Source organism: Schistocerca cancellata, chromosome 4 (assembly GCF_023864275.1).
Source record: "Schistocerca cancellata isolate TAMUIC-IGC-003103 chromosome 4, iqSchCanc2.1, whole genome shotgun sequence".
NCBI classification, from domain to species: domain Eukaryota; kingdom Metazoa; phylum Arthropoda; class Insecta; order Orthoptera; family Acrididae; genus Schistocerca; species Schistocerca cancellata.
Genome location: NC_064629.1, coordinates 365,932,706 through 365,947,997, shown reverse-complemented (window position 1 = coordinate 365,947,997; position 15,292 = coordinate 365,932,706). Strand labels below are relative to the sequence as shown.

The 15,292-nt window shown below is 39.6% G+C and overlaps 1 protein-coding gene across 1 annotated transcript in view; it reads left to right on the top strand.

The window, feature by feature from the left end:
- Window positions 1-15,292, top strand: part of LOC126184197 (NPC intracellular cholesterol transporter 1-like) — a 296,479-nt gene that overhangs the window by 35,190 nt on the left and 245,997 nt on the right. Inside the window, exons 5-6 of the mRNA XM_049926565.1 lie at window positions 1,344-1,464; window positions 1,586-1,744. Of these exons, the coding sequence (XP_049782522.1) occupies window positions 1,344-1,464; window positions 1,586-1,744 (280 nt within the window). The remainder of the gene's footprint in view (window positions 1-1,343; window positions 1,465-1,585; window positions 1,745-15,292) is intronic.

Genomic DNA, 15,292 nt, shown 5'->3' with positions numbered 1-15,292 from the left:
GCATTATAGTTACTGATTCTATGAATATTCCAGGACTACAAATGAAAACAACTGGAATTAACACAGCTTGAATTGTGGTGGTGAAAACCACTCTTAGGTTGGGCTGAAATCAATCACTTGCCTGAATGGTATCACCGTCCACCAAAGCAAAACTTAATAGTGGCAGGCAGATTTCACTGTTCTCAGATCCCAAGCAGGCCCATTCATCATGAACAAATAACACAATCTGTCCAAAGAATAACCAGTGTAGTGCAGAGTCATTATCAATGCTTCACTTGGCCATGTACAATAACATCTCAGCTACTGAAACAGAAATGGGACTAAGCTTGTGGCTGCAAAACCTTAATTCACCCTGCTGAGAGGCTCATGTGACCTATCAACTGGAGATGCTGTGTTGTTCACTATTCAGTGACCTCATCAGACATAGGTGTTATGAGATATATCAATAGTATTGCATCATCTATCAATACACCTGGTTGGATTACAACATTAATCCTGTCATTTCAGATCTCTCACTGTTTTATGAAAATGAGAACTGATTTCCTGGTGCAGATCTCCTTTATACATTTTCTTTATTGCTTTAAAACCAGTGCATTTATTGTCACATGCCATTATAAGTATATTCAAACCACCATAAACTCACAGTCCAAAAATTCAGTAAGCTGTGCTTCAAACATTGGAGAGTATTTCTGTCATAGAAATAATTCCGCAGCACTTACTGTGCTAAAGGTTTGTTGTACCAATTCCATCAATAAATATTTACCAAAGAACACTTGTTTATAGGAGTCACTCGTAGGATATTCATGCTAGCACTTGGTCACATAAGATATTAATACACCCCAAATGAAGCTTGGAAGTTCTGTCACAGAATCTGGGCTACAACAGATATTGCAATACCAGCAATATAGGAAGTAATTTGACTTTCAGCTTAGGTAGTTGCTTATTGTAAATTATTGAATAATATGTTCTATATTTGTGATTTTTATGTAATATCAGTATCTAATATTAATTTCATAATGTAGTTATCAAGATAAAAACTGAGTAATTCATAAGGTGGAATTATAAACAGGAAAACAACTGAATAAATTAACACTTACCTTCAGTTTCTGAGTAATCATACTTTCTCATTTTATCTTCTTAATGTGCCTCTTTTGTTATTCTGCACAACATTTACAAAAGTCAGTTGGGTTGTTTCTTAAATAATGAATAAGCCTTATTGTAATGACTTTGAATGTGCCAATTTTATAAAAATTACTTATAAATATTCAAGGAGCACTTTTTATGACACTTTCTTGGAAATTAATTTTGCCTTATGAAAGACTGAATATATTATTGTTCCACAGCTATGATGACTTCATCCGTGAAGTTGTAGAGAACAACACAACACTGTTGTTTGCTGGATTTTCACTCATTATACTGTATGTTATTCTGATGATGAGCAAGTACCACCCCATTGAACAGAGGGTTAGTAGAACTTTTTGGAACATTAGTGCCGTCTTATGTTGCATTCTTGACTCTTGCTGGTGGTATACTTATGAACTTATATATTGTTATAGTTCTTTGATGTAATTTTGTACTTTTGTAGGTCTATTTGTCACTGTTGGGAGTCTCCATTATTGGGCAATCAATTCTTGCTTCCTATGGCCTGTGTTTCTACATGGGCTTCTTCTGGGGGCCCCTACATCCAGTTTTGCCATTTCTGCTCCTTGGTATTGGAGTTGACAATATTTTTGTAATTATGCAGGTAAGTTAAACCAAGCACCCTTAATGATGAAGGAGATCATGGACAAAAGATGCAATCCACAGAATGTAGTAGTATATCACAGCTTATTACTTTCTCTCAAATTTACTTCAAAATCTGCAGGAGTGACAAAATAAGTTATAATAATAACCTATAGTTGAAGACTTACTCCTTTATAACATGAGTTATGGTAATCCATTCTGCAGTTCAACTAGATTATAAGAACAACAGAAATACTGTTTATTAAACTTAACATTCATACAACAAATTTACTTTAGTGTATATGTTTTCTATATAGTCTCTTCTACCACAGAGTTTATAGATACTTAACTTTTTCTTTCAAGGCAATATAGATTGTTTCACACTTTCAACATATATATGTATGTCATATAAGATGTAACATCCCATTTATTTCATGAACCATTTCAGATATCAAAACGAAGTTTTCAGCAAATGGTTGTATGCTAAGAGACACATACTTTGGTGTGTGACAAAAAGAGTCAACTCTTGTTTCGATTGAGATACTAAAGCAAGTATGACTTTTTTTAAACAGTATGATATATTTTTAATGGCATCTGAAAGTGCATGAAAAGACAAATACAGTGATATAATGCTTGTTAATTTTGAGGTTGGAACTCTTCTCCAAATAATCTGAGAAATATTCTGAAATTGAAAGACATGTCAGCCAGTATTGGCATTTAAGCACACTCACGCTAGGCTACCTCATTGTATCAACTCTTTTGACAGTTTACCTATCTACACAGTAGAACTAGCAGGAACTGTGTCACCTATCTGTTGGTCATTTTTTCTTCAGTATTCTTTGCATGCAGACATGTACACCAATGAGAAGTTAGACATGCTACTTTTAGATGACAAATGTCAAATAAATACTGCCAAAATGGTACAGCAGTATATGGATGTCTATTCTGATCATTGCTGTCAGTCACATCAGGCAATTGCATGGATTATTAGTTCACTATTACATACAGGTAGCTTCAATGGTAAACAGAGGATGGGGATGAAGACTGCAACTGACAGGGCACATAAGAAAGCATTTCTGGCTATGAAGCTTATCAGCCCGCATGATGGCACAAGACATATTGCTAAGGAATGTGGTATCAGCCACACAACTGTCGTTCACATCTTTCATTGGCATAAATTCCACCCTTATCATCTGTCACTATATCAGACACTCGGAGGACATGGTTTCGAATATCATAAATAATTTTGTTGGTTTGGTCTGCAGCACCTGGAAGATGACACTCTTTGCTGATGAAAACATTAACGAACCATGGTAGTGTAAATTTATATAATGTGCACTACTGAACAGCTGAAAATCCATGCTGGCTTCATCAGGTACAAGACCAGTGACTGTGGAGCATAAACGTATGGTGCAGCATTATGGGAAATGCCATTATGGGAACTTATTTCACCCCAGGGGTGTTAAATAGAAATATGTATGCATACTTTCTTACAAACGTTACACCTGTTCTTCTAGAGGACATACCACTGGATAAGGAAAAATATGTGTGGTTCCATCAAGACAGCTGCCTAGCTCGCCCTTCCCATGTTCTGATGCAAATACTAAATAAAAAGTTTCCTGGCCATTGAATAGGGCTGAATGCTTTGGTACAATGGCCAACCAGGTCTCCTGATTTGACTCCTCTGGATTCCCTTCTGCAAAGAGCTCTGAAAAATACAGTCTATCATGAAGTGCCGACTACATCAGATGATATTTGCCGTTGCATCATCACAGTATGTAATAGCATATCATACAATTTCTTTCATCTGCCCAGCTATCTCATGAATGGCAATTTCAAAGGTGCCCTGCAGCTGATAGTAAGCAATTTGAACATGTGTTTAAATAAACAGTGAAACAATGTTTTGTTAAGAAAAGTACTCATTTTGTGGATGACATGTTGTCAGTCATTCTGAATAAAAGGTTTAGTTTATTTAAAGTGTATAAGTGTATTCCATCTAACTACAGTTTTGAGTAGTAGCTACAGACTCATCTGTCCAACAGCAGGTGTTTTACTTTTGAGGAGCATTCGGGTGTTCCAGGCACAGAGAGGTCAGGTACTATTATTATTATTATTATTATTACTACTACTTTAAATCTAAGAAAGTTAATAAACTAGTTTATTTTCCCATGCATAGTGCTGTTTATCAGTATGAAGCATGAATGACCAACATTTCTATTTCAGCTTTGACATGTAAGTAGTGGCAGGGAGGGTTCAAATGGAAAACTGCCTGAAGAAAGCTGTAGTTGTCTCCATAAAAACCTGGAAATGTAGACACATTTGAAATAGTTCTCCTAAGCCAAGAACTAGCATACACTGTAGATCCATATACAAAAATCATAGCTGATGCATCATGTATGTCGTATCTTGCCTTATATAATGACGGAGCCTGGCATGATATCTCTGCTTGGTGATGTTTACAGTGCAATAGCCAACTCTGGCTACATCACTTTCTAATTTTAGTATGTTTCTTTTGCAAAGTGTTTCTAACTCAATATTAATAACCATTATAAGACTGTACTTTTCATTTCAAGCAGTTTTGGGTGCCATTAAAAAAAGTGTATCCTTTCATTTAAAAGAATCTTACTTGCATCAATATCTTGATAGATACAAGAGTTAAGACTCTTTATCACATACTTGAATACTTTCCCCTTAGCATAATATCATCATCATCATCATCATCATCATTTAAGACTGATTATGCCTTTCAGCATTCAGTCTGGAGCATAGCCCCCCTTATACAGTTCCTCCATGATCCCCTATTCAGTGCTAACATTGGTGCCTCTTCTGATGTTAAACCTATTACTTCAAAATCATTCTTAACGGAATCCAGGTACCTTCTTCTCGGTCTGCCCCGACTCCTCCTACCCTCTACTGCTGAATCCATGAGTCTCTTGGGTAACCTTGCTTCTCCCATGCGTGTAACATGACCCCAACATCTAAGCCTGTTCGCCCTGACTGCTACATCTATAGAGTTCATTCCCAGTTTTTCTTTGATTTCCTCATTGTGGACACCCTCCTGCCATTGTTCCCATCTACTAGTACCTGCAATCATCCTAGCTACTTTCATATCCGTAACCTCAGCCTTGTTGATAAGGTAACCTGAATCCACCCAGCTTTCGCTCCCATACAACAAAGTTGGTCGAAAGATTGAACGGTGCACAGATAACTTAGTCTTAGTACTGACTTCCTTCTTGCAGAAGAGAGTAGATCGTAGCTGAGTGCTCACTGCATTAGCTTTGCTACACCTCGCTTCCAGTTCTTTCACTATGTTGGCATCCTGTGAGAATATGCATCCTAAGTACTTGAAACCGTCCACCTGTTCTAACTTTGTTCCTCCTATTTGGCACTCAATCCATTTATATCTCTTTCCCACTGACATTACTTTCGTTTTGGAGATGCTAATCTTCATACCATAGTCCTTACATTTCTGATCTAGCTCTGAAATATTACTTTGCAAACTTTCAATCGAATCTGCCATCACAACTAAGTCATCCGCATATGCAAGACTGCTTATTTTGTGTTCACATATCTTAATCTCACCCAGCCAGTTTATTGTTTTCAACATATGATCCATAAATAATATGAACAACAGTGGAGACAGGTTGCAGCCTTGTCTTACCCCTGAAACTACTCTGAACCATGAACTCAATTTACCGTCAACTCTAACTGCTGCCTGACTATCCATGTAAAGACCTTTAATTGCATGCAAAAGTTTGCCTCCTATTCCATAATCTTGTAGAACAGACAATAACTTCCTCCTAGGAACCTGGTCATATGCCTTTTCTAGATCTATAAAGCATAGATACAATTCCCTGTTCCACTCGTAACACTTCTCCATTATTTGCCGTAAGCTAAAGATCTGGTCCTGACAACCTCTAAGAGGCCTAAACCCACAATGATTTTCATCGAATTGGTCCTCAACTAATACTCGCACTTTCCTTTCAACAATACCTGAGAAGATTTTACCCACAATGCTGATTAAAGAGATACCTCTGTAGTTGTTACAATCTTTTCTGTTTCCATGTTTAAAGATTGGTGTGATTACTGCTTTTGTCCAGTCTGATGGAACCTGTCCTGACTCCCAGGCCCTTTCAATTATCCTGTGTAGCCATTTAAGACCTGACATTCCACTGTATTTGATGAGTTCCGACTTAATTTCATCCACCCCAACTGCTTTATTGCACTGCAATCTATTGACCATTTTTTCCACTTCCTCAAATGTGATCCTATTTCCATCGTCATTGCTATCCCATTCTACCTCGAAATCTGAAACATTACTGATCGCATTTTCACCTACATTGAGCAACTCTTCAAAATATTCCCTCCATCTGCCCAAGGCATCCACAGGATTCACCAGCAGTTTTCCTGACCTGTCCAAAATACTTGTCATTTCCTTCTTACCTCCCTTTCGAAGACTGCTAATTACACTCCAGAATGGTTTTCCAGCAGCTTGACCCATAGTCTCCAACCTGTTTCCAAAGTCTTCCCACGATTTCTTCTTGGATGCTGCAATTATCTGTTTGGCTTTGTTTCTTTCTTCAACATAACTTTCTCTGTCTACCTGGGTTCTGGTATGTAGCCATTTTTGATATGCCTTCTTTTTCCTTTTACAGGCTGCCTTGACTGTATCATTCCACCAAGCTGTTCGCTTCATCCTACTTTTACACACTACTGTTCCAAGACATTCTTTAGCCACTTCTAGTACTGTGTCCCTGTACCTTGTCCATTCCTTTTCCAATGACTGTAATTAACTACATTCAACTAACTGGTACCTTTCTGAGATCGCTGTTATGTACTTGTGCCTGATTTCCTTATCCTGAAGTTTCTCCACTCTTATCCTCCTACATATGGACCTGACCTCCTGCACTTTCGGCCTCACAATCCCAATTTCACTGCAGATTAAATAATGATCAGTGTCATCAAAGAATCCCCTGAATACATGTGTGTCCCTCACAGCCTTCCTGAATTCCTGATCTGTTATTATATAGTCAATGACAGATCTGGTTCCCCTGCCTTCCCAAGTATACCGGTGAATGTTCTTATGTTTAAAAAAGGAGTTTGTGATTACTAAGCCCATACTGGCACAGGAATCCAAGAGTTGTTTCCCGTTCCTGTTGGCCTCCATATCCTCTCCAAATTTACCCATAACCTTTTCATACCCTTCTGTTCGATTTCCAATCCTGGCGTTAAAATCACCCATGAGCAGAACACTGTCCTTGTCCTTTACTGTAACAACTACATCACTGAGTGCCTCATAAAAACTATCCATCTTATCTTGATCTGTCCCTTCACAATGCGAATATACTGACACAATCCTAATTTTCTTGCTAGACACTGTCAAATCTATCCACATCAGTCGTTCGTTTACATACCTTATTGCAACTACGCTGGGTTCCATTTCTTTCCTGATGTAAAGCCCTACACCCCATTGTGCTATTCCTGCTTTGACTCCTGACAGGTAGACCTTGTATTCTCCCACTTCCTCTTCTTTCCCACCCCTTACCCGAATGTCACTAACAGCTAAAATGTCCAGTCCCATCTTACTTGCAGCCTCTGCCAGCTCTACCTTCTTCCCAGAGTAGCCCCCATTGATATTAATAGCTCCCCATCTCATTACCATTTGTTTGCCAAGTCATATCTTAGGAGTCCCTGGTTTGTCAGTTAGAGGTGGGACTCCGTCACCTCCAAAGGTCCGAGGCATTTTGCTCTGATTGTTGCCAGCATCATATTTAAAGTACCAGGGAAGCAGGTTGCTAGCCTTACTTGCCCCGAGTCCCATTGGATTTTACCCCAAATGGCTGAGGGACTAACCGGTGGATTTGGTAGTCTTTGCCATATGAGCACAAAGGTGACCACGACTCAGAATATGTCCGAGATGCCCAGCCTTATTCCAAAGTAACTGGTATCCCGGCTGTCGGGACCACTTACTTGGCCACTCATACGTTGCCCATGGTTCATGAACTAGGACATGACTACAGGAACCCGCACCATGAACCACTTCCATAATATCATTTGTCGAAATATTGCTTTGGATATCTGAATCCATTGATGAAATAAAAGGGGTGTTATGCCTTACATAATTCACCTTTTATATTCCACTGCTTGAAAAAAAAGAAAAGGATGAATCAGATGAACACACAGTACTTTTCCCATATTTAACATGACAAGAAGTGAGTAGAAAATGTAGATTCACATCAGTATTCTTTACTTTTTAGTTGCATATCTGGATGATCAGCCATTAATTATGATTGACAGCCATCTGAAATTAATTCAAAATAAATTCTCTGAATGTGAATATCTTGGCATCAGCTGTATTAAGGTACAGATGTACTACCTACAAATGACATACGAAAATTTGTACCAGATCAGGACTTGAACCTAGATTTCCTGCTTATCATGAATGGTCACCTTAATCACTTCAGGCATCCATGCATGTCTCTCAGGCCAACCCAAACTTCCATACATCACACTATCAACATCCATATTCCATAGCCCCCTACATTTATCAGTTAATGCTTGCAGTTGTACTCTGTATTCCCACAACAATTAGAATGAGACCATGAGGAATGGAGACCCATGACATTATCATCTTGTGTCTGTTTCAGCATATAATATTTACTTGCATATCTGGATGAAAAGACAATAAGGACAATTAATTCAGAATAAATTAACTGAATTTGAATAGCTTGACATCAGATGTGTTTTGTACTACCTATTGATGACATTAAAATTTGTGCTAGACCAGTACTCAAACCTGGATTTCCTGCTTATCGTGAGCTAAAAGCTTTAGTTGTGCTTTTAGAAACAGTTCAAATATTTTGTTCCAAATTTATGCTTATATGCAAGTATGTGGACACATATTGCAATAAAATGAATTATCATACCAACAAATTCTGTCATAGATAATTAAAAAACTACTGATTAACAACAAGAATTTACTTTTGAAATATAAATCTGGAATGAACTAGATGGAAAGGTATCTTTTACAGTGGGTAGCAGTAAATAGCCTATAATAACACAATCCGTAATCAAGCAAAAGGACATGTAGCATAATGGCAATATATGGGCATATTACTGTGAACCTGAGCAGTATATTGCAGCAGTGCTAATAGCGAGTGGTCATAGTGTGTTGTCACTGTAATAATTCAACAAGGCCAGCACAATGTTATGGTGCAGGTTAGCATGCTGAAACAGGACTCAGTGGTGCTGCACTGACTATTGGAGCAAGGGGCAGATTTTCACACTGACAGTGGCAATAGTGTTTTAAGTTACACGACTGGTAGTGGCGCCTGTGCACAATAAGTGCACTGCTGCCAACTATAAATACTGGACATTTTTATAATAGAATTACTCTGAGTCTTGCAGCCCATCCAGGACAGCAGGGCTGTGCTGGAAAAGAATGCCACCCAGACCTGCCAGCAGAGGTCACAGGTTCTAAGCCATGGCAGAGCAACAGCTCTGTGCATTCAGTCCCTCGTCGGACTTACTGCTGTGGTGCTTCTGGCCGCACCAGAGCATCTTCAGCAGCATGGCAGACTCCTCTCCAGGGGCAACAGGTTACTTCCCATGCACACCAGCCACCATCTGCCACTGCCGAATGGGCATCTAAGCATTGTAGGCAACCCCTGCCTTGACACCACTGGCTGACGCCAGGGCCTGCAGTGGCCACAGCAATGTCGAGTTCACACACTGTTAGCTTATGTAACAAGGCAGCCAGTGTGGTGTAGTGCCACGTCAGCAGCACCATGGGTGCCGTGAGCCATCCCAGCAAAATTAAGCAGCCGGTCAGACACTGATCCAGTGTATCAAGCAGCACAGACGTATCAATAGAAGACTTATTATATTTGCAGCTGTCTTTCTCTGGAGCCACCTGGTCTTCCTCCTCACCTTCACCACTCACTCACGCCATCTTGGCTCATAGCCACACACCGTGCACCAGGGGGCGCTACAGTTTGCTGTCAGGGTCTGGGGCATTGTTTTCATGCAACACGGCATCTAGACCGTGACCTTGGGTGTCAACTTGAGGCAGTGAGTGATGAACTGTTTGGTTATATTTAGGATGCATGGTATGACTGTCATTTTAACTTGAAGGTTACCTTGTTTAGACTGGAGGAGTCAATTGACATATCTGAGTTTAAAGATGTACACAGTGCAGCTTGCTTTGGCTTTCTGCACCGTGCATGGAGTCAGTGCCTTTAACCTGTTATATGGTGTTGTCAACTGGTCATATTGCAATGCAGTGTCGAGAGTTTAGATGGCTCACGAGTTAATGTAAAGACTAATTTGTAGTGATCTTTCAGAATTGTAATTAATTTTATTTTGTTGTTGCATTATTGTGTGTAATAGAGTATAAGAATGTCGCAATGGCAGAGTCAGTGACAAACATGTGTCGGAGCCAGAACAGTATGGATATTGTTAGAAAAAGTAGCACAGCTGACAGCAGATAATACACAACTACATGGGCACTTGGCAGTGAAACACAAACAGTTAGCAGTGCTCCACATACCACAGCATGAGGTGGATCCAGCTGCTGTAGGATTCATTTTTCCCTTTCCTGGAAAATCATCTGAGGATGTATGATTATTCTTAGAGGAGCTTAAAGTTTCAGCAGAGATGGGTGGTTGGATGGATAGTCACTTGTTGCAAGTAGAAATATTTTAACTATTGGCAGATGCAAAAACATGTGTGAGGTGTAGGGAAGCATTAAGGAATACAGCAAGCTTTGAATAATTGGAAAAGGACTTTTGCAAAAACGCAAGGAACAGAATAGTGTTAGGTATTTTCAAGAACATTTGAACCCTATTTTGAAGAGGCATGCGGAAACTGTGGAAAATTTTGTGGTTAGGATAAGGGAATGTAATGAACACGTATACAAGTAGGGGCAGATCGATGTAACAAAAGCTGTTTTGTTGCAAGAAGTTGAGCGAAGGATGCTCAATGCTTTTGTAAAGTGATTTCCATTGGACATGTTGAGAATGGCACATACAGATGCACCACACGGTCTGCATTCTGCTACTATGTTAGCAATGGAGTGTGAAGAAATTGATATGTCAGTAGGGATAAAAGATAGATGTTGGGTATTTTCTGCAAACATTAATTGTATGTGTGTGGGCAGAAAGGGAATTTACAGAGACAGTGTCACCAACCACAGGGAAATAAAGGAAATGGAAGATACCAGCAGCAGAATTTTGGTAAAGGGCTTAGGGGTGGACGATGAGGTGGTAAGCAGCTGTTAAATGCAGGAGAAAACCCAGAGTCCACCACAAGGTGTTCCCATTAAAATGAGATGCCAGAAATATGTACAGGTATGCAGAGGCGGAGTATGCAGTAAGAGTTATTGTAGGAGGTAAAGACTGTAAGTTTTTTTGGGCATGGTGGCCCTTGTATCAGTTGCCATTAGGGACTTAATGGGTTAAAGGCAATGGAACCCACGATGCTGTAGGTTATGTGGGGTTGGGGATAATGATGCGAGGCTGTTGGGGTTGGCGCATGTAGACTTTCAAATAGGGGCTGTTTGGTTTAATCAGTGTGAGTAAGGGCAACAGTGTGATCTTGGGGCTAGACTTTTTGTATCAACATTGTGCTAAAATTGCCCTTCAGCTATGTACAGTAGAATTCAGTGTGACTGTGTACCAGATGGCACTAGGAAGTCACTTTGTGTGAATGTGGAGCCAGATTTACATGTGGGTATGTAATGTGTTGTGGAGACTCTGGAAGAGCATGATATACTGGATACAGCAAATTGTTTTATTAAGAGAAATGTTGTACATGTACAAGAGAGGTATAGTGGGAGAGTGGTACATGTAAATATAGATCATTTTGGCACTGAGGTAGTGAAGTTAAGGAAGGGTACATTAACAGCAAGTTTAGACATTCTGGATGAGGGTGAGTTGTGTAGAAGGAGAGTGAACCAAAGCAACTGCAAGCCACTGTTAAAACTGCATTATGTAGAAAAGTGGAACATATAAATGGAATATAGAGAGAGAAAATGGTAGAATTACTGTTAGAATTTGAGGATTTATATTTTCGAAGGCTCCATTGCCAGCAATGTCTGTGACCCAAGACTGAATACTAACAGAGAACAAAGAACTGTTGTGTTTGAAACCACACCATATTCCTAAGTATTTATAGCTAATTATGAAAGATTTTATTAAGCAGCAGTCAGCCGACATGATAGTAGAACAGGGTAATAGTCCATTGGGTACGGGAATAGTGGTCTACAAAAGAAATCTATGGACGGATCTAGACAATGCAGGTTATGCTGTGATTACTGTTACCTGAGCAGCAAGACCACAGCAGATGCATATCCCATCCTAAACATTACTGACACTATAGACAATATGGATCAATGTCAGTATTTCTCAACCATAGGATTGAAGAGTGGTTACCATCAATTGGAGCTTGTTCCTGAAGACCAACCGAAGACAGCATTTTCAGTACCATGGGGGTGCTATCAGTTCAAGAGAATACCATTTGGATTAAAAAATGCACCTATGGTTCTTTCAGGAGCTGTTGGACAATGTGTTGGGAGGTTTGAAAGCACATCAATGTCTTGTCTACTTGGATAATATCATCGTATTTTCAAAAGACTTGGAGCAGCATAGACAATGTCCAAGGAGGTGTTTAAGAGATTAAGGACTGCACATCTGGCGTTGAGTATAGAGAAGTGCCATTTTGCATCAGAAGAAGTAAGGTATTTAGGCAGCGTAATTGGTAAAGACAAAGTGAGGCCAGACTCAAGGCTAGTACAAGCTGTATGGAAATTCCCAGTGCCTAAGTCGATTAAGGAACTGCAGTCTTTTTTTGGGATCTTGAATTACAATAGAAAATTCACGGAAGGATTTGCTGACATAGCATGACCTCTTGCTAAGAAAAGGTGTGAACAGAGGAGTGTTAGGATGCATTTGAAGATGTGAAGAGCTTTGACATCCACCTTGGTTCTAGTATTTACTTTTGTTTGATGCATCTAATCATGCTTTGGAATGTGTTTCAAGCCAGGAGATTAGTAGTGAAGAGCATCTTGTAGCCTATGTATCGAGATAGCTGAATGCAATGGAGAAGAACTATTCAATGACAGAGAAGGAGAACTGAGCCTCATTTATGGTGTTACATGTTTTAGACATCATCTATACAGGAAAAAGTTTTGGTTAGTGGCTGACCACTCTGCTTTGAAGTGGTTATTAGGACTGAAGGATCCATCTAGCAAGCTGACACCATAGACCCTAGAACTTAGTGAATTCAACTATGAAGCAGTACATGAGCCAGGGAAAAAACAGAAAAATTCAGATGCATTACCAGGAAGGTAACAGTGGCGAAAATTCTGGGCCCTGGTTTTGCAGAATAGCAAGCAGTGCAGAGTGCTGATAGTGACTGTAAACAGTACACAATGCAATCACAGTTTAGCAACTGTGACAGACTGTTGTGCAAGGAAATGAGACTAGAGCCATAGGTAGTAGTACCAATGAAGTTTAAGGAGAAGATTTTGAAGAAAGCACATGATCACATGTTATCTGGTCATGGAGGGTGCAGACCAAAAAAACCGGAGAGTAGCCGAGAGATACTGGTGGAGAGGAAGGAAAATAGATGTGTATCAATACATTGCGAAATGTACACAGTGTACACTCAGATCAAAAGTGGGTACCAGTGCAGAGGCTACCATAAGCACCAAAACTGTTTAAAATGCTATGGATTGATGTATTAGGAGCATTCAGTCATATTCTAGCAGGAAACCAAGTCATATCAACTATACTAGATCATTTTTGTCAGTACATGGAGATGGTTGCTATGCCAAACCAGCAGACAGTGACAGTCCCATAAGCAATAATTAACAACTGCATTTTGAAGTTTGGAGTACAAGATAGGGCAATTATGGACCAAAGTAAGAATTTCATGTTGGTCTTATTGAAGGAGCTGTGTTGGTTATTCGATCTAAAGAAGTTAAGAACTAGCCCTCTCCATCCACAGGTAAATGGTAGGAAGAAATGAGTGTACAGTACAATTGGAAACATTTTAAGTTACTTTGTGAATGCATGTCCGCATTCATTGTCTCGTGGTAGCGTTCTCGCTTCCCGAGCACAGGGTCCCAGGTTCGATTCCTGGTGGGGTCAGGGATTTTCACCTGCCCGAGATGACTGGGTGTTGTTGTGTCATCTTCATCATCATCATCATCATCATCATCATTCATCCCCATTATGGTCGGAGGAAGGCAACAGAAAACCACCTCCATTAGGACCTTGCCTAGTACGGCGGTGCGAGTCTCCCGCATCATTCCCCTACGCTCTGTCAAGAAGCATGGGATTTCATTTCCATGTGAATGCACATCATATGGCTATGGTACATATGTAAGTTATGTTGTGTCAGCATATAATTCATATAATTCAAAAGTGCACGCCAATAATGAGTTGTCCCCTTATGAGATTATGTATGACTGGAAAATACCATCACTGTTCAACTTAATGAAGACCAAGAAAATTAAAGCTGGAGAGTCGGTATGTGAGTTGGCAAAAACAGCACTAGAAGTATGGAAATGATACAGAAGGTGAATATGAAGGCGTTCAAGAAGTAGGAATAATCAATGAGACGTTAAGCAAGTTTACCACAGAATAAAGTAGGGCAATAGGTGATATTATCCAGTCTTACATGCCAAAAGGGAAACAAAAAAGTTTATCACAAGGTATCCAGGACCTTAATAGGTGGTGGAGACTGCTTCAACAGTCAATGTGAAGTTCCAGTTACCAACAAGAATAACAATTGTACATGTTGGGCATCTGTGACCTTTTTGAGGCTGTCCAGAGCTGATTCTGTGGGTATCAAGGATTGAGCCAGAGAAAAATCCAATGAGAAGGAGTCAGAGTAAAAGACAAGATGATGTTGCAGAGCGTGCACAAAAAGTGCCTTATGCATTAAGGTCAAGAAGATTAGGGATGTGTTTCCAGGAATTATGTTGTTCATACATTTGCATACATATAGGATAGTAGTGAATAAGATATGCAAAGTACAAATGTGCTGTGAATAAGTTATGTTAGTAAAGAGATTTTTCTGTTATTTTTTGTTTGCAAGCAGACTTGCTAGTGACAGCAGCCTTCTGAGGAGGGATGAAGGGTTTTTTTGCTGTCCTCAGGTTGCAATAGGTCAAGGACAAGAATGGCAAGAATATTGCATTTCATCACTTGTTTTATGTCATGATGAAACTACAGTTGCCTGGTATAACTGTGGGCTCTTTGATTGCTCTGGGAGGTGGTGGAGTCGAACTACTGCATATGAAATATTAGTTCACTGTATTACAAGATCGATAAAAGGATTTACTTAACTTTATACAATCCTTAGAGGTAAGAGGGGTGGAAGCAACAGGACAATCTGTAAAGGTTGAGATGCCAGTAGTGTGCAAGAAACTTAAGAAGTAGGTTCATAAGTAAAGTAGCAGCAAGCAGCTTAGTGAGAAAGATTGGATGCCTTATCTAACCCATGTCAGCAAGTCACAAATGTTTAGTTATAAAATTTCTCCGTATGCCACACAGATATGTAGTTT